Source organism: Cetorhinus maximus, chromosome 19, assembly GCF_964194155.1.
Source record: "Cetorhinus maximus chromosome 19, sCetMax3.hap1.1, whole genome shotgun sequence".
NCBI lineage: Eukaryota > Metazoa > Chordata > Chondrichthyes > Lamniformes > Cetorhinidae > Cetorhinus > Cetorhinus maximus.
Window position 1 is genome coordinate 24,636,909 of NC_135897.1, and position 23,512 is coordinate 24,660,420.

Below are 23,512 nucleotides of genomic sequence, written 5' to 3' on the forward strand. Positions count from 1 at the left end.
TCTACTGTCCACCTAGGCACCATAAAAAATTTCCCAACCAAAACATCTTATCTGCTTACTTTCCTCAGCTTCTACACTGAGTGACTTCCAATCCTTGGTGAATTTAACCTCCAGCTCAATTCGTCATGCTGCCTCCACTCTGAGTTCACTGCCTTCCTGTCCTCCCTAAATCTTTTCCTCCCCATAAATGCCCCAGTCCCCTTACCATTGCACATGTCCTCACTACTTCCATCATATCAGTAGTAGATAAGGCTATCTCTGGTCAATTCTTTGTATCATTCTCCACCAACATATACCTTCCTCCTCCTAACCCCACTTCCTGCTGTGTTTGCCCCTGGATAAACCTCTCTCCTAATTCACTTACAACTCCATTTTCAAAATCCCAGCTGCCTAGTCTTTGGTCTTCCATTAACCACAACATTTCTGTAGCTATTGATCTGCTCGCCTCCACCATTGATGCCCTAACCCTCATTCAAATCATTACCCTCTCACCCTGGCTGATCCCTCTGATGTGGCCCCCATCTCCACCCTCTGAAACCCAAGGGGTGCAGACTTGAATGGATATGGCAGACAACGGGTTTAGCTGACTGGATCTCATAAAGCACTGTCCAGTCTTGTTTTTGTTCACCAAAACTGGTTACTATTCCAAGATCACCAGGAACAGCAGGATCGTCCTGGAAAGCAGAGATCATCCCTTGCTTTTCTGTACTGCTAGCCACCTTAGTCTCTGTCTCCTTCAACGAGAAGTGCGAGGAGCTCTTGCGTTTCCTTGTTACTAAGACTGAGATTATCCGATCAGCTGCACCTGCTGCTTTATTCCCTTTCCTAGCTCACTGGGTCAGTCTGAGGTTCGCCCCGCCCCAGCCCTAAACTCACATCTTTCTCTAGTTTCTCTCCTATCTCCCCTCACATGTTCTCTGAACTTAACTTACTTATGAGACCCACCTCCTGCTCCCTTGATCCTACTCCTGAACTGCTGACCACAACTTCAATTTCTGGCTCCCATATTAGTTGTTGGTGTTAACAGTTCCCTTTCCTCAGGTACTACCCCCCTCTCCTTTAAATCTGCTGACATCCCACTTCTCAAAAACCATGCTCATCCTTGCAAATCATGTCCCATCTCAAATTTCCCTTTCCTCTCTAAGGTCCTCCCAAATCTGTGCCCATTTTTCTCCGAACTTTATGTTTGAATCCCTCTAATCAGGATCCTGCTGCTGCCACAGTACCAAAATAGTTATCAAAGACACAAATAACATCCTATGTGACTCTGACAAAGATCCTCCGCTTCTTCTCAACCTGTCTGTAGCCATTGCTGTCACAAAATTGCTCTACCATCATCCAGGTGGGTGGAACTGCATTCGCCTGGTTCCGTTCTTTATCCAGAGAATTGCTTAGCTTTTGCAAAATTCAGCTAGTGTCCCCAAAGGGTCAATTCTTGGCCATTTCCTATTTCTCACCTATATTCTGCCCTTCGGTGATACCATCCAATAACATCGTGTCACTTTCTACATTTATGCTGACGACACCCAGCTCTACCACATCACCACCTCCCTTGATCCCTTCACTGTATCTTAAGTTGTCAAACTACTAGATAAGCAGAAATTTTCGCCAATTAAATATCGGAAAGACTTTTGCCTTTGGCTTTCGTCAAAAGCTCCGGTCCTGAGCCTCTGCTGGCAATTGTCTGAGGCTAAACCTGACTGTTCGTAACCTTGGTCTCATATTTGACCTTTAAATGAGTTTCTGACTACACATTCGCACTATCATTATAACTGCCTATTTCCACCTCTGTAACATTACCCAACTCTACCCCTGCCTCAGTTTATCTGTTTTAAAGCCCTCACCTGTGCTTTTGTTATCCGTGGACTTGGTTGTACCAATGCACTCTTGTCTGGCCTCCCACGTTCTACTGTCCATAAACTCTGCTGACCATGTCCTTACTTGCACTGAGCCCTGTTCATCCATTGCTCCTGTGCTCATTGATTTGCGTTGGCTTCCAGTTAATCACATATCTCAGTTTGAACATACTCATCTTTGTTTTTAAATCCCTCCATGGTTGCACCCCTCCCTATCTCTGTAATATCCTCTTGCCCTACAACCCTCTGAGACATTTGCGCTTATCCAATTCTGGCCTCTTGGCCATTCCTGATTTTAATTGTTGACAGACAGACCTTCAGCTGCTGAGGATCTAAACTCTGGAGTTCCTATGCTCAACCTGTGTGCCTGTCTTTCCTCCTTTAAAATGCTCCTTAAACCCTACCTCTGACCAAGCATTTGGTCATCCACCCTTATATCTCCTTATGTCACTTGATGTCAAATTTTGTTTGATAACACTCCTGTGAAGTGCCTCTTTTACTATGTTAAAGGCACTATATAAATACAAGTTGCTGCACGATAGATGGAAACTAAACTCATCACAGAAAGTTGTCTTGCCCATTATTGCCTAAGCACCATTTTAATGATACACAGTTACTTGCCCAGTTCACCCAGGCCCCAGGTGCATGGTTCCCTTCGTTGCGACATTATTAGCTCACACTTCCTGCAAGTTGCCACACATAAATTTGTAAACATGCATTGATTGGTCTAACCTGTGGTAGGTGCTATTAAATGCCCTGCTACTGTGTTGTCTACTGTTGACTAAGTGGACTCCACCTGTCCTCTTTATCACAAGGTGCACATTTCTATTTGACACAGTTTGAAGCCAAAAGGTGTACTGCAAAAGGGAGATGAGAAGTTCTTCATTCTACCTGAGGAAGAAAAACGCAGAAAGCAGCCTCTGAGATTAATGATTGCTACAGAATCATTTGATCTGATTTGTTCTTTCTCATTTAGGGATTAAAAGAAATGGAGCTTTTTGGAATCACTTACTGTTGGGAATTATTTTGCTGCTAAGCTGAACTCAATAGACAAATGTTTTCAAAATATACCCTGTTATTACCAGTGCCCGCCCCCATTAATATGTCATGGACAATTACATAATGCTATTCGTGTTCCGAGGACATACCAAAGCACTTATGAACCAGTAAATTACATTTGAAGTGTAGTCAGTTTTATTCTGTAGACAGATGTGACAGCTCGTTTTTATACCCAAAGTTTCATAAAGATCAAATGAACTAAATGGCAAGTCAATTGATTTGGTTATGTTAGATGACCTTTGCCTTCACCTGAACTGGAAGATTGTGTCTCGAGTATGCCTTATTCAAAAGACAGCAGCTCTGACCATGCATTGGTCCCTCATTATTGCATTGAAGTGTTGGCTTCGATTACTTTCAAAGTCCTCAGGTGGAAATTGAATCCTCAACATTAAATGTGACTTAATTTTTAAGTATGTTTTGCAAAGGACTGCACTGCCACCATGTGGCAATGGACGGCACTGCTTAGTCTATGTAAATCACGGTCTCCATCAGTCAAACTGTGCCATTTTATCCTGATTTGCAACCAATTCTTCATTACATTTTTGTTTTACTACTCTCTGTGATAATTTTGCAAAGAAGCAAGGGTGTCAACTGTTTTTGAAAAATTACTGGAACTTACCATATTGGCATAAAATGGAAGTATATGTTATCACTTTCAACAAAAAAACACATCAGTATCGGGAGCAAAGTACTGCAAATGGATCATAACTCTAAATGTATACCTATGAAAAAGAATGCACTGATAGTTCATGTTGAGCAAGGCGAATACATTTCTGAAAAACAGACATCAACATTTTGTATGTTTTTTCTTGCGATAAGGGCTACCTTTAAAACAGTAAAGTCATTTTGATAACTCAGTCAAACATACTGGCAGATCTGTCGTTTATTTGCAAATACCAGAGCAACTTCAGGTGAGGGCAGATGTGAGTTTAAACACAAATATTCAGAAGTTGTTCTTTGGGTTTCACCACTCCGCAATTAGCTCTCCAAAAACAATACCTCATTCTCTGCCTTACCATTGAAATGCATTGAAAGGTTTGATTTTGCTGTACTTGTACGACGTATTTGAACTGAAATCACCACAGAAAGTCAAGTCTTGTTTATTTCAGTCTACGTATCCTTTAAACAGCATGATGAGTAATAATTACTGTCAATCAACCCCTCTGGTACTGAAAATTGTGGTGTCTCATTCCTTCAGGTTGTTGGAGATTTTAAAATTGTCAAATTTTAACTTAAAAAATATATATTTCTGGCGGAATGACCCCAGATTTAAAGTGAAACTGCGCGCACACCTCTCAGTGCTTCCAGCCCAGGACTGCTGCACAGAAGAAAGGCAAAAAGACTGCAGACCCCCCCGATTCAGTGACAAGTCCCTGGAAGGCCGTTTGGACGCCTTGGAGACCCACCGTGATGTCCTCTACCCCCACTTTGGCTGCAGGAGGTCCAGCAATCTCACCACTCCGGCTTTTTGGTGATGGCAGTGGTGATCAGTGCCAATGCTGCACAGAAGAGGTTGGCCATCCAATGCAGAAAAAGGATGAATGATCTCATCCATGCCAGCAGGGTAGGGCAACCATCTCATCACTCTAAACTCTCACTCAAGCCCACGACACATTCACTGGTATCTCACTCATGTCAGCTCAAGGGACAACACCACTCAAGCTCTCACACATACACTCACATGCCTATCTGGCCTCATCTCCTCTGGAGCCTGCCTCCTCAGCCTTCACCACCTTGAGGCTACTTACACAGTGCCCCCACACACGCCCTGGGATACTCCCCTTCCACAGTACAGCCCTCACCCTGCAGCCTCTTTCCTTGCTTAAGACCACTTCTCCACCTTCCCCACACAAGCCCTAGCCCTGTAGCCATTGAAAAGCCACCCCTGCCTTATGGCTGGTCCGGTAGGTAGAGACCTGCCTGTGAGCCCCCCTCAGTGATATGGAACTGTCTGCGAAGCCTGGCGCTGATGACCGTGAGTGCTGCCCAAAGCAAGGTAGCCAAACAAACCGCAAAGTCCCAAGCGCAGTTCTCGGATGATCCAGCGTTGGGGGATGATTCCGGTGAGCTGGGCTTATAATGATATACAGATGTATTACAATGAAGTTTCCGACGTCTGATGGTGGGAAACGTGGCCCACCATTGATGGGCAGAGTGGACATTTGCAAACTGGTTTCACGATGTCGTGAAGCCGATTTTTGGCCTTTTTACTGTATTGTTTGCTCACGCCGCCAATGTCAACGGAAAATTCCGCCCTCTGTCTTTCTCTCTCTCTCTCTCTCTATCTCTCTCTCTCTCTCTCAAATCACCTTTCGTTTTCCTCTTTTTGTACCTGATTTGACATTTAATTCGCCTTCTCAAAGGGCAGCATTTTTCGGATGGTGTGATTTCCTGCCCCACCACCCAAAGTGTCGGTGGGGAGCACAACCCCACCAATCACAGTGGTTGCTCAGCCATTTAACTCTCTTTGGCCAATCTGTAGCCCCAGCCGGTGACAGTAGGTGACCAGGACTGGGAACACTAGCAGTCCCCAGATTTTAAGCCCTGAAGCCCAGGACCAAGTAAGTGCAGGTGGAGTTAGGTGTCTCAAGGCAGGGTGGGGATATGTAGGTGGGGGCTGGGGATGTGGGGCCCAGGGAGATGGGGTTCCTGATGGAGTGGCCAAGGGGGAAGGGAGCACCTGCGGGAAGAAGGCCCGATGTGGAAACAGGAGTCTTGAGGAAGGTGCCCCCGCCCCCTTATTTCCCTCCTGAAGCCCAAGCAGGGTGATCTACTGAGCTTCCCCCTGCCCCTAGCTCCTCCTGCCAGCCTGAAAATTCTCAAAATTGAGGCCATTTACAGGCCTCAATTAGGGTGAGGGTGGGCGGCCTGCCCCAGGCCTCACCCTCCCTACTTAAAATTGCAGACAAGTCGGGGCGGGTGGGATGGCAGCGGGTAGGCCACCTGGTTCATTTTATGAGCCCACCCCCACCAACCTTCCCCACTCCCCCAACCTACAAACCTGTCGACGAGAGACCTAAATGTGCAATTGCAAGTCTAACTAACCAGCATACGTCATTTGATTCACTCTTGAAATTATGGCTTGTGATGTTTAATTTGAATTGCGCTGCACAGAAACCTGACCAACAATTTTAATAGATATATAATGCTCAATAAAAACTGTGCTGAATGACAAGGTGTTTCAGAAAGCTTTTATTTTTTACAAAAAAGCTGTCATTTATAATGAAATTTGGAACAAACTGTGAAGCTTTAAACTTGAGCAGGAATTACTACGCTCTGGAGACTCATCTAGGAGATTTCTCAATAATGACTTGGTGGAATTCTCATTATTAGTTCCAGCCCTGTATCAAAATTACCTGAACAATTTCCCATAGTGTGGACTGTTTCTTAAGTGGCCAGACGTTGGTAATAGGTATAGGCTGACAATTGTGATATCCAAAAATGTACTGCTTTTAGGAAGATCTCTGTGGCTAAGCATGCTTCCGGAGGTCAAGAAAACTATACGTGTTCAGAAACTTAGCAGCATTTTTGCCATTCAGTGACAATAACTTGTTGGGTGAGTAGATGGAAGAAAACCTTAAAAAAAGATTGAAGCAGAAGGTTTAGGCCATGAAGACCTTTTGCAGCCAGACAGTGAATTGCTGAGTTTCTTTGTAGCATTGTCATTGTGCTGCAGTAAAGTAACCCACTGATATTGTGTGCTATCATCATGTTAACAGCCCTATGGCATTAATATTAAAAACCCTTTTATTATCCTCTCCATTTAGCGCCTTGTATGTAGTGGACTTAAAGAAATTCAGAAAGATTGCTGCTGGTGATCGACTCAGAGGTCAATATCAAGGTCTCAGTCAGGATCCTAACAGCTTGTCCAATCTTGACCAGGTATGTATATATGTTTTTATAACTGTGATGTGACAAGCAGTAATGCTGGAATCAATTGTAGAGCATTCCAAAGTTAATCCATCTAATTGTTTAGTTCATGTAAGGTGAATTATAATTTATCGATGTGTATACATCTATGCATACAAGATTATGAAAAATGTACAGTATTTTGGAGATAAAGTATTTCCATCAATAGGTATTCTGAAAATGTGAAAATCCAGACATACCTACCCTCCCATTTGGAGCTATGTTTAAGAGCACTATTGTTTGGCAAATTGTGTGAAAACTGCTAGCCTTCTCTTGTGCCTCATGTTATATTTTCTTCTGTGCACAAATACAATGTTTTCCTTCTTAAACTTTAGCTCAAATGATGAGCCTCTTTTTTGTAATCCTCAGGAGCATTAATCAATGTACTTAGATCCCTCTTATGCCAAATAAAACTCAGGTCATTTCCTTCACTTTTTCCTCAACTTGAATCTGATCCCTTAGAAAATATCTTCTCCTTCAGGAGCAAAATACTGCTGATGGTGGAAATATGAAATAAAAACAGAAATTGCTGGAAATATTGAGCAGGTGTGGTGTGGCAGCATCTTTAAAGAGAGATAGAGTTAATTTTTCAGTTGATGACCCTCTTCTCCTCATTGTTAGGTTCTTCAAATCGTTGTTGGAATACTCTGCATCAAATGACACAAAACAAGTTATATTTAGTCCAGCTTGATATTTTACCTAAATAAGGAATAGGAAATGTTTGATGCCTGTTCCTTGCTCAGCACTTATTTTAACTGTTCTTGACCTTTTTCGCTGGCACAGAAGACTTCATGCTTCACTTTCCTCTCGTCAGATCAGGCATTTTAAGCGGAATCTGATGCTGCTCCCAGGAGCATGAAATGAGGAGGGCAGGCGAAATGTCAGCTTCCCCACATTGGGATTCAAGTTGTGAATTAAGCTGGCATCCAATTGGAGGTGGATCGTGGTTCCCAATGGCAGTGGCGGAAACCTATTTGTAATGCATTAGCATGTCATGCATTCTCATTAAGACACATGTTGGCAGAATTAAATGGTATCCTTGCAATTAAGTTAATAACAAATGAGATACACGTGCTTTTAGACTCATATCTGGTTAAAGCTGGCATGTCACAGGTGAGGTAGTTTTCCTGGTGGATTGGACTTAGTAGAAGCTGTGTTTCTTGTATAGGGTAACTTTGTTGGACTAAGGGAGAGGAGGTTGAGCTGTTGTGTTGAGCTCTGGTGTCAGCTGTCCACGGAAGTCGGGACATGGCAGTTTGTGGAAGGGAGGGCCAGCCGAAGAAGAATTGTGGGGATCTGAGGGAGGGAGCTGGATGACACAGGGAAGGTCACTCTCTACGGCGAGAGCTCAAGCATGATAGAGGGGCAATCAAGGGTGATAGAAGGTAGGTCAATGGTGAGGTTGGGAGAATCGAGGGCAGGTCAAGAGTGATGGAGAGAGGGTCAAGGATGACGGCTGGCATGTTGAGGGATAATTTCAAGAGTGCCAGAGGGGTGCAATTCAAGGGAGGGTGGGGGGGGGTATGCGGCGGTTCGTGGGTGCTGGGTAGGGACAGTTCGAGGGTGCTAGACAGTGTAGTTAGAGGCTGCTGGGTGAACCTCGATGGTGATGGGCGGTAGCTGTAGGCTGGCACATAGTTGATCAAGGGTGATGATGGGTGGGTTGTGGGTCACCGAAGGCAGGGCAAGGGTGAGGGAGAGAAGGTCAAAGGTGACTGAGGGAGGGTGCAGGGTGATGGCTTGCAGCTCCAAGATCATAGTGGGAGTATCCAGGGACATCAAGAAGAGGTGGCTGGGGACCAAGTCGAGGAGCGAGTTAGCCACAGTGGGGTAGGTGCAGAGCAGGATGTGGCTGATGCAAAGCAGTGGGCTCACCATTAATGCACAGTCCTCAAGTCAGGAACGAGGGCCATATGGACGGTGTTGACCAGGCTGTTGCCTACCTTCTGTACGCAGTTCACCAGGCAGACAGGATGGATCTTATGCCCCAAGTGTTCTTGGAGGCTCTGGAGGCAGAGAAGAGGAACTAGCAGAAGATGAGCAAGGGCTTTGCGTAGCAATGCCCAGAACACTGATAGAGAGGTTTGGCAGCAGAGGTTGAGGCACCTCAGGATGTTGATAACCAGGGGCCAGTACGACACTGAGCAGTGGCGTGTAACCGAATATACCGCACGAGGCGTAACAATATCAGCTCCTTCAGGAAGACCTACAGTCCCGTGGAATGGGAGGCAATCCTATGCTAATAGCCTTAAATCTCCCCACGGCATTGAATTTCTATCCCTCTGGATCATTCCAGGACTCCACGGGGTGATGTGCGTGGCATCTTGCAGTCAGCCATACACAGTTGCATAAGGGAAGTCACCATCGCCCTGTTCACAAGAGCTGATGTTTTGTGCAATTCGCCATCGACCGTGAAAGCCAGGAAGACAGAGCTGTTGGATTTGGCTCCATTGCTGGATTTCCCCAAGTACAAGGGGCAATTAATTGAGCACATGTGGCACTGAGAGCTCCGTGGGAACAGCCAGCAGGATTCATAAACTGCAAGGGGTTTCACTGTCACAATGGGCAGCTGGTTTGTGATCACTGCAAACGAATCCTGCAGTGTGCTCTCTTCCCAGGTACCTCTCATGACTCGTACATTCTCAGTCACTCCCAGGTGTAACAATTGTTTGCACCCCTGCGCAACTGCAGGGGTGGCTCCTGGGTGACAGGAGATATCCAGAGAACACCTGGTTCATGACACCTGTGTGGAACCTACAAAGCCAAGCAGAGGAGAAGAACAAGGAGATGGGAGAGCTGGATTCATCTTCAGACGAGGATAAAGGGGAAGAATCAGAAGACCCTGAGAGAATGCATGATGTAGCCCTGCACCTCAGCCATCATTGATTGCCATTGTCATTGAAGCAGCAAGCCCTTACAAGCCATCATTTCACTGGAAACGTCCCAGCAACATGACCATTCAACACACACAAAGTGATCAAAACTATATATTTACACATAACGGTACAATGCCTTCCATTGATTGGACACCAGTGCCATCTTTGTGCCACTAGAATGCTTTACGCTTGTGTTTTCTACCACAACGCCTTGTTGTGCCCCTGAAATCTGCAGCTGAGATGGAGGCAACCTGCTGAGTGTGATGCCCTGTTGCCTGAGTTGCCCTTAGTGGCCGTCCTCTGGTGGTCCGAGACCAAGAGGACTCCAAGTCTCTGAGGGTCTCCTGCACAGGTGCAGTGCACTCCTCATTCTCAGCCAAGAGAATTTTGAGGTCACTGGCAGAATGGATGAGGAGCGGCAGCTCACCCTTGGAGCGGCAGCTCACCCTTGGAGTGCCCTGAGATAACGCCCCTGAGATGGCTGGCTGGATGCCCACCTCTCTGTCGGTACATGATGGCATTTCCCTGACACCTGGAGGGAGGTTAAGATGCCTTGTCTCCCTCTCACCTAGCCACCGCTGTATAGAGCCCATGGCCAGAGGGATGAAATGCAGATCCAAGCGCATATCTGGCAGCCACTAAGTGTCCTACTGAGCCTAGCTCTCCATTACGGTCGCCTCTTCATGGGAGAAGTCATGCTGGAGTCATGGCAGAACTAAATATCTTGGATGGACTCCTCCACTGTTCACACGAGGCCGTGTATAGCCCCTGGAGGCTCTGGCAGATGTCCCCCTGCTTGTCTCTGCATCTCCATCAGGTTTCTTGCGGCCACCTCCAGAGGTCCATCATCAATTAGGGGCTCAACATGGGCCTGGCCTCCAACAGTCCTCTGAATATCAGGGACCTCAGTTGTCGCCTCCTCCATCAGCTGCCTGTTTGTGATGTGCTCACTAGATTGTGACCCCAAGGCTAATCACAAACGAGTTCCCGCTGAGGTGATTGTCTCTGCGCTGGTGAAGGGTGTGAGGAATGATGTGAAGGTGCATCCCGTGAGTGTTTCATGTCATCACCCTTAGGGGTGGACTGTGGTCGATGTTCCTCCTGAATGTGAGGACCTGCAGTGGCGAACATTACTAAATTAGGGTAAAGAACAATCCTGCTTCCCATAGCATGTCTCCTGTCTGCCCAGTTCTCAACACCAGATTGGAGATATCCTCACTCTATTGTTTTAACGCTCCAGCCTCTCTGTCAGAAACTGAAATTCCGCCCTGCTCCCTGGCCTATTCAGCTGCCTCCTCCTCTGCATGGATCAATATGCAGATGTCAGGTACACTTCTAGCTGTCTTCGAACACTCCCTGGTATTATGTGCTCTTTTGTCCTGCAGGCATACAGAAGGATCCTTTGTGAACATGCAACGCTGTGATTGCTAATGAGATCTCCCTGACTGGTGCACTACACACACTGTCCTGCAACTGGTACAACCTTCTCAGCCTGAACTAGCTCCCACACATTCCGTCCTCATGTTCCGTCTGGTGTTGAAGCCTGAAACTTAAACTTCTGCTCGACATAATCTCCACTCGCACATGTACATTGCCTGTTACCCCATGAGAGCCACTTTGCAGAAACTAAACCGTGCCCATACCCTTGCAGGAGGTAATTGACCCAATTTCGCTAGTGTACTCCACAGATGCTAACCTCTACCGTAATCTCTGTCCAGGCGCCATGGTCAGGCAGGTGGATCTCCTGCTGCCATCCCTGTGAAACCTCTATAAATCTACTAATCAGAGCTGCTGAATGCGGTATTATTGAAAAGAAGAGCCAACTATTACCTCCTTGCCTTTTTAGTCATTCTGCACCTTTGCCAAAGCTGCCTCATTATTTTTGCAATCATCCTTTCCACTTTTCTTCTGTTCTGGTATCTACAGTTGGACAGGAGTTCATGCATTTACCATCCTTTTTTCTCCCTAAAGACTAATTGCTCTCTTCTGTTCAGCTTTTATGACTGAACTGCAGTTTTATCCCTATTGCACCCTTTTTGTTATTCTTTCACGGGACATGGGCGTCACTGGCTAGGCTAGCATCTTGGTTGCCCATCCCTAAATCCCCTTGAAAAGATGGTGGTAAGAAACCTTCTTGAACGACTGCCTTAAACCCCCATGTGACGTAGGTACACCCACAGTGTTGTTAGGAAGGGAGTTCCAAGATTTTGACCCAATGACAGTGAATAAATGGCGATGTAGTTCTAAGCCAGGATGGTGTGTGGCTTGGAGGGCAACATGCAGGTGGTGGTGTTTCCCTGCATTTGCTGTCCTTATCTTTCTAGGTGGTAGAGGTCATAGATTTGGAAGGTGCTGTTGAAAGAGCCTTGCTGAGTTTCTGCAGTGCACCTTATAGATGGTACATACTGCTGCCACTGTGAAGTTGGTGGTGGAGGGAGTGGATGTTGGAGGTGGTTGATGGGGTGCCAACCAAGTGGGCTGCTTTGTCCTGGATGGTGTTGAGCTTCTTGAGTGCTGTTGGAGCTGCACTCGTCCAGGCAAGTGGAGAGTATTCCATCATACTCCTGACTTGTGCCTTGTAGATGGTGGATAGGCTTTGGAGAGTCAGGAGGTGAGTTACCCTCTCCAGAATTCCTAGCCCCTGACCTGCTGTTGTAGCCACAGTATTTATATGGCTATTCCAGTTCAGTTTCTTGTCAATGGCAATCCCCGGGATGTTGATAGTGGAGGAATTCAGTGATGGTAATGCCATTGAATGTCTTGGGAAGATGGTTGGATTCTCTTTTGTTAGAGATGGTCATTGCCTGGCACTTGTATAGTGCAAATATTGCTTGCCACTCAACAGTTCAAGCCAGAATGTTGTCCAGGTCTTGCTGCATATGGGTACAGACTGCTTCAGTATCTGAGGAGTCACGAATGGTCCTTTACTCTGTTCAGCCGCTCAGACGACCATGATGGTATTTTTACATCCTAAAGGTAGTTACTTCCAAACTTACTCCTATTATGTGGGCTTAAGCCAAAATTGGCTTAATGGCAGGAAACAGAGTGTGATGGTCGAAGGTTGTTTTTGCAATTGGAAGCCTGTGACTGGTGGTGTACTGCAAGATTGGTGCTAGGACCCTTGCTGTTTGTCATGTACATTAATGATTTCGACGTGAATATAGGAGGTAAGATCAGTAAAACTTACAGATGACACGAAAATTGGTGGTGTCGTAAATAGTGAGGAGGAAAGCCTTAGATTACAGGACGATATAGATGGGCTAGTAAGATGGGCAGAGCAGTGGCAAATGGAACTTAATCCTGGGAAGTGTGAAGTGATGCATTTTGGGAGGACTAAAACTGCAGGGGAATACACAATGAATGGCAGGACCTTAGGAAGTACAGAGGATCAGAGGGACCTTTGTGTACATGTCCATCGATCCCTGAAGGCAGCAGCACAGATAGATAAGGTGGTTAAGAAGGCATACGGTATATTTGCCTTTATTAGCTGAGGCATAGAATATAAGAGCAGGGAGGTTATGTTGGAGCTGTATAAAATGCTAGTTAGGCCACAGCTGGAGTACTGTGTGCAGTTCTGGTCACCACACCATAGGAAGGATGTGATTGCACTGGAGAGGGTGCAGAGGAGATTCACCAGGATGTTGCCTGGGTTGGAGCGTTTCAGCTATGAAGAGAGACTGGATAGGTTGGGGTTGTTTTCCTTAGAGCAGAGAAGGCTGAGGGGGGACCTGATAGAGGTATACAAAATTATGAGGGGCATAGATAGGGTAGATAGGAAGAAACTTTTCCCCTTAGCAGGGGTGTCAATAACCAGGGGGCATGGATTTAAGGTCAGGGGCAGGAGGTTTTGAGGGGATTTGAGGAAAACATTTTTCACCCAGAGGGTGGTTGGAATCTGGAACACTGCCTGAGGGGGTGATAGAGGCAGGAACCCTTACAACATTTGAGAAATATTTAGATGAGCACTTGAAATGCCATAGCGTACAGGGCTACGTGCCAAGTGCTGGAAAATGGGATTAGAATAGATAAGAGCTTGATTACCGGCATGGACACAATGGGCCGAAGGGCCTGTTTCTGTGCTGTATAACTCTATGATTCTATGTGCCATCATTTCAATTTCTGTTTCCAGCCTTAATTTTCTTCACAGTGTAAAATTTCTCATGTAGATCCAAACCCTAAGAAAGGTGTTTTCTCTTGTCCTATTGTTCTAATGCTGGTACTTCCTGAAGTGACATTGACCCTGGTGGACATGCTGATTGGGTAGGTCATTTGGAGAAGAGTTTGGGTATTTCTAAGGTACTTAAGCTCAGGGTGGCAATAGGAAATTAAGAAGACAGAGGAGCAGTGATAGGCGGGGTTTGGACTCTGATTATTGGTGAATTAGTCTGATATTGCCTTTTGTACCTCACCCAAGATACCATTCTTCATGGCTGAGCCGAGATTGAGCTTTGCATGCTTTGCAGACTTACCTGATCATCTTCTCGCCCAATACCCCACACATGTATTCTCCAGTTGGACTTATTGAATTGCAATTAGTTTAAGGACCATTGCTGATGTTTGTTTCTCGCAGACACAATGAGGCTATTGTAAATGCTGCCGCTGCCGAGACCATCAGTCTCAGCATAGAGTAGGAAAAGCATATTTTTAATTAAATGTCATAAGAGAAATGGATTTTACTCCTAAATGAATCATATTGTACAATTCTTAATTACAAATTTACAGTGAGTAATGCCAGCTCATTCATTGTAACACTCAAATAATACAACTTTTCATAACGTTAGGCATTGTTTAATGCCCTTACATTAATAGATAAATGCATACAGAACACCACCAAAAATGCACTTTCTCTGACCTTAAAGATATAACCCCAAAGTATGTTTGACTGTAGGGGCATCATTTTGGGGTCGTTGGGCGGGTGTGGTGGGCCCGGGCCTGAGAGCAGCCGGGAAGCGGCTTGCCACCCGCGATCGGCCCCCCAACCGCGATTTCACGCTGGCTGGCCAGCTAACGGCCAGAAGATGCTCAGCGCTGCCGGGGCGGGGCAGGAGGAGGGCGAGCGCAAAAGTCTGTGCATGCGCAGGGGAGCACACACTGAAAGCTTTCTGAAGGCAGGGAGCTGAAGAATTTTAAAATCACAAATAAAGATTTTGAAAATCGGAAAATAATGTCCCCCCCACAGGACTCACTCATATGAACAGAAACATAATAAAAATACATCAAAACATTTGAATTTTAAAAAATTAATGTCAGAAACCTCATCCCGCCCGTGGATGAGGTTTCCCCAAAAATGCATAGGCCGCCTGGCCGATTCGCCCACCCGCCCACCAACCATAAATATGGATGGGCAGTGAGAAAAAGCAGTTAATTGATACTTTAATGGCCTTAATAGGCCTCTTAATTGTTGGTGGGCGCACTGCTGGCTCTCGCACACGCTCGCTGACCGGAATATTGCGTGAGTGCGGGATGGCATCAGGACGCTTGCCCGCACGCAGAGTGGAAAATCCTGCCCTAGTTATTTTCATTTTTGTTAGAACCTTTCCTTGCATTCCTCTTGAGAAAGCTGCTAGTGTCAGAAATTTTAGGTAATTCACTAGAGTTCTTTATAGAACACACAACACTTAAAACGCATGTTAATTGATAGCTCACTTGCATAAATCATAGTGAACTTTGTGTTTTGCATGTTGATGTTATAGTTTGGGCTTGCCCCCATCTCTGTCCATGTTTACAAGCAAAATGCAGTTCTACAAGCAGCACTATATCTTCTATGACCTGAAACTTGTGCTTCTGTCTATGATGCAAATAGGAGTAGTCTTATGCGATTAACAATTACTGCTATATTTCGCACTATGCTGTGCAGTGCTGTCCACTCTTAAAGCAGAAAAAAGTTGAATTTTATCATTCAGGTTAAAATTGATTTATTTACATCAATTTATCATTACAAAGATGCAATATAATATAGCAATAGACGAGCAATGCAAATATTTAGAAAACAAAATTTTATCAACCCATAAGAGTTTAAATCTCCCCTTCAGAAATCTCTTTCTGGCATAGTTAGATAATCCTCACATCTTCCTGGTGATGTGTACATAACTGAAGCAATATTATTGCACAATAAAAGTGCCAGTTAAGTATATTAGTGTGACATTTTCTGCAATTGCGATTATTGACAATGAATTTTCAGGCAAAGAATTGGAATGCATTGCAGCAAGCATAATGGTGGATCAGGAGCAATGTGGCCAGTGTCTGATACATATGCAAGATACTAGGCTCCAACATAGAACAGAACAACAGGTTATTTAACAATAATATGTTTAGGAGCAATGGCTGTGGTCTGATAATGTGGGGATGGGTCGCAGTGTGTATGGACAGAATGTCCAGGGCAGGTTTAATTTGATTACGTTTTTGATGAAACAATATGTAAATCAGCGTTATGGAGGAAGAAAGGACTTGTACTCTTTGGGGTGTCTCCTGAGCTGTGTGCAGTCCCTAGCCATATTTAATTACCAGTTCCAATCCATGCTTCATCTATATGCTCAATAAATATTAACATCAAAATGAAATGAGTCGGGGGAAAAAAATCAGAACATGCTTGGCTGTCAGAAACACTTGGATTACTTAATTAAGGTTTAAGATTCCAATGAAATTCCTGGAACAAGTACGTCGAAATTTTATCCTCAGACACCTCAGAAACCTGATGATCAATTGAACATTGATTCTGAACCCTCCAGCGCTATTCTGTAAGGGCCTGAGTGTGGCAATCATGATGATGTTAATTCACAGACTCTTTCTCACCATTGCTTTCAATGTGGGGTAGAGCTACAATAATCAGCTGTTTGGCGAGGTTCTCTTGAACAGTGCAAATGTTCCAGCAAATTATGTGGTTGAATTTTACAGGGGCAGGGAGTGGGCTGGCGCATTGGCGCTGACCCTCATTACAAAAGTTGATGTCAAACCAACCGAATTAAAGTAAGGCTGCCGCACAGGAATAACATGCTGGGGGCGGCCTAAATGAGTAGGTAGAAGGACTTCTGCTCTTCAGTGGGAAGAAGTCCCACCCTTCAGAGATTGGCCAGCAGCTCTAGCAGTCCCAGCAACATTACAAGTCGGTAGGGGGCACTGCTGGGACTACAAGGAGGCCGAGAAGAAGAGCAGTGGATCCCAGACTAAGCTAAGTCCTGGGCCTTTAGGGCGGAAAAGAGTTGGGCACCCTAGGGAGGGGTGTGGGGATTGGTTTTGGAAACCAGGCAGGAGGCAAAAAAAGAGGAGGTGCTATTATCATGGAGGGGGTACCCCGATGCACAGAGGGCACCTCCCCCCTATCTTCCTTCCCACCTTTTTAACAATTGTGTTTAACAAACGGAGTTATAACTCTTGCCTGCTTGCCCACATCAACCGTATTATGGTGTGGGCAGCGTAATATTCAGGTCAATTGACTTGTTAACAAGCTCAATTTTTTAAAGAACCATAATGTTTTATGGGGACTGGGTCAGGTGTGGGCAGGAAGGCAGTGGGCTAGCCACTCGTATTTTAAGTGCCCCCCCCCGCCCCCACTGAAAACATGCCTGGCAAAGGGTTTGTGTGGGAGGGGGGGTCGGCAGTAAAATCCAGCCAAGTAAGTCACCCGTAGTTTTCCAAGTATTACGACAGTATAATAATGGCACTGCCGCAGATCCACAAGCTGAGACCTGTGTTCTTTCACCTAAAAGTTCAAGGAATTTCAAAAATCCAATTAACTGAAGACCATATTAAATTTGCAATATATCAATATGAAAAAAAAAAATTTATTAACTGTCGGTTCAAGTCTAAGGACTTTTAAGGCAGAGAACAGCTAATGCAGCTCTCCAGTAGTGGATCATTATAAGGATCAATTTGAACAGATACAAGATTGATTAATTTTGGTATAATAGGTAGTTTACAGTTCAAGTGTTCTTAGACAAGTTGCACAAATGAAGCATTCATTCAAAACTTGGTTACTGTCATTTTATAAAGGTCACTGTGAAAATGGATTCAGGACATGAAAAAATTGATGCAAGCTTAACTCAACCACTCTTTAAACAATTTATGAATGCTCTTTGGACATGGTTGCTCCATTGCAATTTGTGATTTGTACACTCTCATTTGGTGATTGACAAATTTTTTTGTTATTACCCTACTGCCTATTTTAGTAGCTCCTATGACATTTCCTTGTGATTCCAGAATTATTGATGGGTTTTTAGTAATTACTTTTGCTATTATGAGAAAAAAGCACTTTGGAGCTAGCTTGGGATGGCTGTCTTCCTGCACTATATAGAATAAAGTATGTTTTTGTGAAACATGATGAGTGGGAATGATTGTGGCAGATGGAGTTCAATGTGGGGAAGTGTGAGGTCACCTGCTTTGAATCCAAAATTGACATGGTGAGATGAGGAACTGTTAAGGAGCAATAGGAGAAGGATTAGGTACACAAATCACAAAAGCTAGTGTACAGGTACAAAAGTTAATCAGAAGTCTAATAGACTGTTGGCCTGTATCTTGTACAGGCTGGAATACAAACAGGAGTAAATTATGCTTCAGTTGTACAGCGTTCTGGAGTACTGCATACAATTTTGGGTCCTGCCCCTCAGGAAGGATATATTGACTTCGGAGGGGGTACAGTAATACCCCCCCAAATATTATGGTTCAAAGGGTTAAATTAGAGGATTTATAAACTTGGTTTGCATTCCCAGCTTTAAAAGATTCAAGGTGATGATCTGTGTGGTGCTTAAAGTAATTTGAGGATTTAATGGGAAATAGCTCCTCTGTATTTACCCTCAGGTGGAGGAACCTAGAATAAGGAGGTACAATAAGTTAGAGCCTGGCTATATAAGAGTGAAATGAGAAAGCAGTTTTTCACACTAAGGATAGTGGAAATCTGGAACTATTAATTCCAAAAGGCTGAATGGCCGACTATCCTGTGTTCCACTTTCCAGAGAATCTGTTTTCTGTGTTTGGAGAAAGAAACTGCAAACAATGAATACGGTAGAAGAGGCTGGCAACATCATTGGAGATGGAGTGACATTTTCCCCCTTCTTTCCCAGACTCACTCCACTTTCTCAGTCTCAGATATCAGAGGTAGAATTCTCTCATTCATAATACATGGCTTGGCCATCTTTCTAAATGAATTTGCCTTGCCCACAAAATTTCAAATACTCCCTCTCTGCATGTCATGAGGTTTTTCTCCTTCTGCCAAATATCCTGTATCCTGAGGTTGGATTACATTGTGAAATAAAATCAAGACTCTTCCTCTTGAGCTGAAAATCAGTGTGTTTGAATTACAAGCATGTTTGTCCTAACCTGGGACACTGAGGTGCAAACACAGGATTTTTGGTGAATCATTCTGGCATTGAGGGAAATAGCCTTTGTGTAACCAGGACCAGTACCTGAACTGTTAAAATGAAATAAACAGTAACATTAGCTGACAGTCAGGGTGATCAGCATGATTTCTTTCTTTCTTGGATGGAATAAGCTGTCAACCATGACTCTGTGATAGCACACTCTCCTCTGAGTAAGAAGGTTCTTGGATCAAATTGGACTTCATAGGCTTGAGTACAAAATCGAGGCCAACACTATAGTACTGAAGGATGCTGCGTTGTCAGGTATAGTCTTTGTAAGAGACATTAAACCAAGGCTTTATCTGCCATTTCAGCTGGATGCTGCATGGCACTATTCGACAAAGAGTAGAACAACTCTCCCCTGTGTCCAAGCTAATGTTTGTCTCTCATTTGACATCATTAAAAACAGATTATCATTCATTTTGTGACACTTTGCTATGCACAAATTGATTGCTGTGCTTTTTGCATTACAAGAGTGACTGCACTTCAAAAATACTTCTTTGGCTGTAAAACACTTTGGGGTGATGGTCGATAAAGGTGGTATCTAACTGCAAAATTTTCTATATTTAACCAGTGTCAGTGAATTGGAAATAGCAGTGGCTGATTGCCAAGTGGAATGGTATCATGACTAATATGTTTACAGTCACGCTGTCCAACTTTTGTGTGGGTAGCCATAGATTTTCTCCATAAGGAAATCGAGCTTAAATCAAAGAAATAGTAATTAATGGAACTTATTAATTTAAAGTTGCAACAATCCATAATAATCAGAAACTTCTTAAAATTACTTCATTTGTTTTTGTTTGGTAAATGTGTTTCCTAGGATCTACCTAACAACATGATCCATCAAGTGCCCATTAAATCCCTTCCCCAGTACTGGCTATGGTGCGAGACATGGTGTGATGAAGCATCTAAGAAGAGAGCTAAAACTATTGATTTGGTAAGTACATGAGTGTCTACTGTTCATTGTGACATCAAAACTAATGTTTTTGTAAAAGATTGCAAGCTGAACTAGATATAATGGGGAATTGGGCCCATGTCTGCCAGATGTCTTTTAATGTAGACAAATATAGTGTAATGAACTTGGGTATGGTCAGGCACTTGTTTACCATGCAGGATTGTATGATTGAGGATTTCAGCAGGACATGGGGGTTATAGTGAATGAGCCCTTAAATGTCCATAACCAATGCCATGAGGTTATTGTGAAAGTGAATAGGGTGTTAAGTTGTATTGTCTGGACAATTAAGTATAAAACAAAAACGCTCTCTTCTCTTCTTATAAGGCTTTGGTCAGGCGACACCTAGAATACTGTGTCCAGTTGTAGTCCCATCACATAGTGGGGAATATGGTCATCCTGGATGAGGTTGGGGAATAGGATCATCCTGGATAAGGTTAAGAGGAGAGGCACTACATTGATATCTATTTTAAGGGGACCAATTACCAGGAAAGACTGAGAACTGGTGTTCTTTTGGAAATTTGTTAACTTAAGGAGATCACAAAATCACACAATTGTTACAGTGCTGAAGTTGGCCATTTGGCCATCGTGTCTGCACTGGTTCTGCAAATGAGCGGTTCACCTTTTGCCATTCCCCCACCTTCTCCCCATAACCCTGCAATTCTTCCTTTTCAGATAACAGTATAATTCCCTTTTGAATGCCTCAGTTGAACTTGCCTACACTCAGGCAGCGTATACCAGACCCTAATCACTCGCTGCACGAAAAAGATTTTCCTCATATCGCTTTTGCTTCTTTTGCCAGTTACTTTAAATTTGTGCCCTCTCATTCTCAAGCCTTTCATGCGTGGGAATAGTTTCTCCGTATCTACTCTATCCAGACCCCTTATGATTTTGAATACCTCTATCAAATCTCCTCTCAGCCTTCTCTTCAAGGAGAACAGCCCCAACTTCTCATAATCTAACTTCATAACTGAAGTTCCTCATCCTTGGAATCATTCTTGTGAATCTTTTCTGCACTCCCTGCAATGCCTTCACATCTTTCCTGAAGTGTGATATGAGCTTTTAAATAATGGTAGAATTATATTCTGTCCAGGTAGATAACCTATTTGAACTGGTTATTAATTTAAAACATATGTTTTCAGAGTTTCTTCAGCTGCACCACCAGTAACACTGGCCCACAGAGCACAGCACCTGCTTCAAACTGTTCTTTCCTAAAATTATAATCATCACGTTCTATCCAAGTTATTGATTTGTATATTGATAGGAGATATTGTCTAAACCAGGTGAGTGTTTTATGCACCCAGTGTGGGCCCCTGTAAAAATTAGAGCATCAGATCACCGGCATGAACAGGTCGTTGCCAGCCAGTTAAAGCTGGCTTCAGCAATTTAAAACTAGTCTCATTGACTGATATGTTAAAGTTCACCTCACATATGTGAGTCTTGTTCATTGTCATCTAAATGTTCAGTGAAATTCTAATGACTGTCATTCATTATGATATTCTAGTGCAATAACCCAATGACTAAAGAACCCAAACTGGAAGCAGCTGTGCGAATTGTTCCAGAATGGCAGGACTATGATCAAGAGCTTAAACAGCTTCAGAAACTGTTTCAGGAGGGAAAATTGAATGGATTAACTCGTTCCAGGACAGACGATGTAACCAGCACAGAGGGTGAGGTTTTTTTTTATTCATTCATGGGATGTGGGTGTTGCTGGCTAGGCCAGCATTTAATGCCCATCCCTAATTGCCTCTTGAGCAGGTGGTGGTGAGCTGCCTTCTTGAACTACTGAAGTCCATGTGGTGTAGGTGCACCCACAGTGCTGTTAGAGAGGAAGTTCCAGGATTTTGACCCAGCGACAGTTGAGGAACGGCGATATATTTCCAAGTCAGGATGATGAATGGCTTGGTAGGGCCAGGTGGTGGTGTTCCCATGTGTCTGCTGCCCTTGTCCTTCTAGATGGTAGAGGCTGTGTTTGGAAGGTGCTGTCTAAGGAGCCTTAGTGAGTTTCTGCAGTACATCTTGTAGATGGTACACACTGATACCACTGTGTGTCTGTTGTGGAGGGAGTGTATGTTTGTGGATAGGGTGCCTATATGCTTTGCCCTGGATGGTGTCGAGCTTCTTGACTGTTGAGGGAGCTGCACTCATCCAGGCAAGTGGAGAGAATTCCATCACATTTCATCACACTCCTGACTTGTGCCTTGTAGATGGTGGACAGGCTTTGGGGAGTCAGGAGGTGAGTTACTCAACACAGGATTTGTAGTCTCTGACCTGCTCTTGTAGCCACAGTATTTATGTGGCTCGTCCAATTCAGTTTCTAGTCATTGGTAACATTCTTGCAGTTCAGTATATTTAAAAGGCATTCGAAATGAGTGAGTCCCATTTTAGAGTGAATACATGCAACAGTTTCTTCCAATAACCCTGCACAAATATCCCAAGGCTCTTCACAGGAGGATTATAAAACAAAATATGACACTGAACCATGCAAGGACATATTGGGTCAGATGACCAAAAACTTGGTCAAAGAATTAGGGTTTATGGAATGTCTTAAAAAAGGAAACTGAGGTAGAGAAGCAGAGAAATGTAAATAGGATATTCCAGAGAGCTGGGCCTCTGCACAGTCACTAGTAATAGAGCAATTAAAATCGAGGATGTTCAAGAGGCCAGTATTAGAGGAGTGCCGGTATCTAAGAGGGTTGTGTAGCTGGAGGGGGTTATAGAGATGGGGAGGGACGAGACTACGGAGGACTTTAAAAACAAGGATGAGGATTTTAAAGTCAAAATATTGTTCGACTGGGAGCTAAAGTCAGCAAACATAGGGGTGAACGGGACTTGGTAAAAATTAAGACATGGGCAACGGAGTTTTAGATGACCTCAAGTTTGCAGAGAGTAGTATGTAGGAAACAACCCAGGAGTACACTGGAATAGTCCAGTCGAGAGGTAACAAAAGGCACGAATGAAGGCTTCAGCAGTAGATGAGCTGAGATGGAGCGAAATTGGGCAGTGTTACGGAAGTAGAAATAGGCGGTCATGGTGATGATACAAATATGATGCTGGAAGCTCATCTTGGGGGTCAGACATGACACCAAGTTTGCGAACAGATGACTTAATCTCAGACCAGGGAGTGAGTGAAGAATCCTCTGGTTCTTCTGCCACCAGAAACAGTTTCTCATTTTTTACCTAATCAATACCCTTCATGATTTTGAACACTTCCATGAAATCTACTCTTAACTCCCTCTGTTGTAAGGAGAGCAACCCCAGTTTTTTTCATCTCCCCACTTAACTGAAGATCCACATCACTGGTACCATTTCAAATGTAGCAATAGGAATTTACAATGTAAAAGATTCACAGGGCGTGCACAGAGATGCAAGAATTTTTTAATCGATGATAGATATCTAACCGTTTTAGTGAGTGAAGGTATTCTTCAGTGCATTACTATGCCAGTACAGATCTGAAGCTCCCAGGTTCACATTCTGGATAGCCAGACCTCAGCAAGAATCAGCACCTTC

General features: G+C 44.1%; 1 protein-coding gene across 2 annotated transcripts in view; it reads left to right on the top strand.

Moving 5' to 3' along the window:
• uggt1 (UDP-glucose glycoprotein glucosyltransferase 1) overlaps positions 1-23,512 on the top strand; it is a 142,484-nt gene that overhangs the window by 113,436 nt on the left and 5,536 nt on the right. For both annotated transcript variants that reach the window (XM_078563597.1, XM_078563599.1), the window contains 3 exons: positions 6,683-6,797; positions 19,871-19,987; positions 21,507-21,672. In XM_078563597.1, coding sequence (XP_078419723.1) covers positions 6,683-6,797; positions 19,871-19,987; positions 21,507-21,672 — 398 coding nt within the window. The remainder of the gene's footprint in view (positions 1-6,682; positions 6,798-19,870; positions 19,988-21,506; positions 21,673-23,512) is intronic.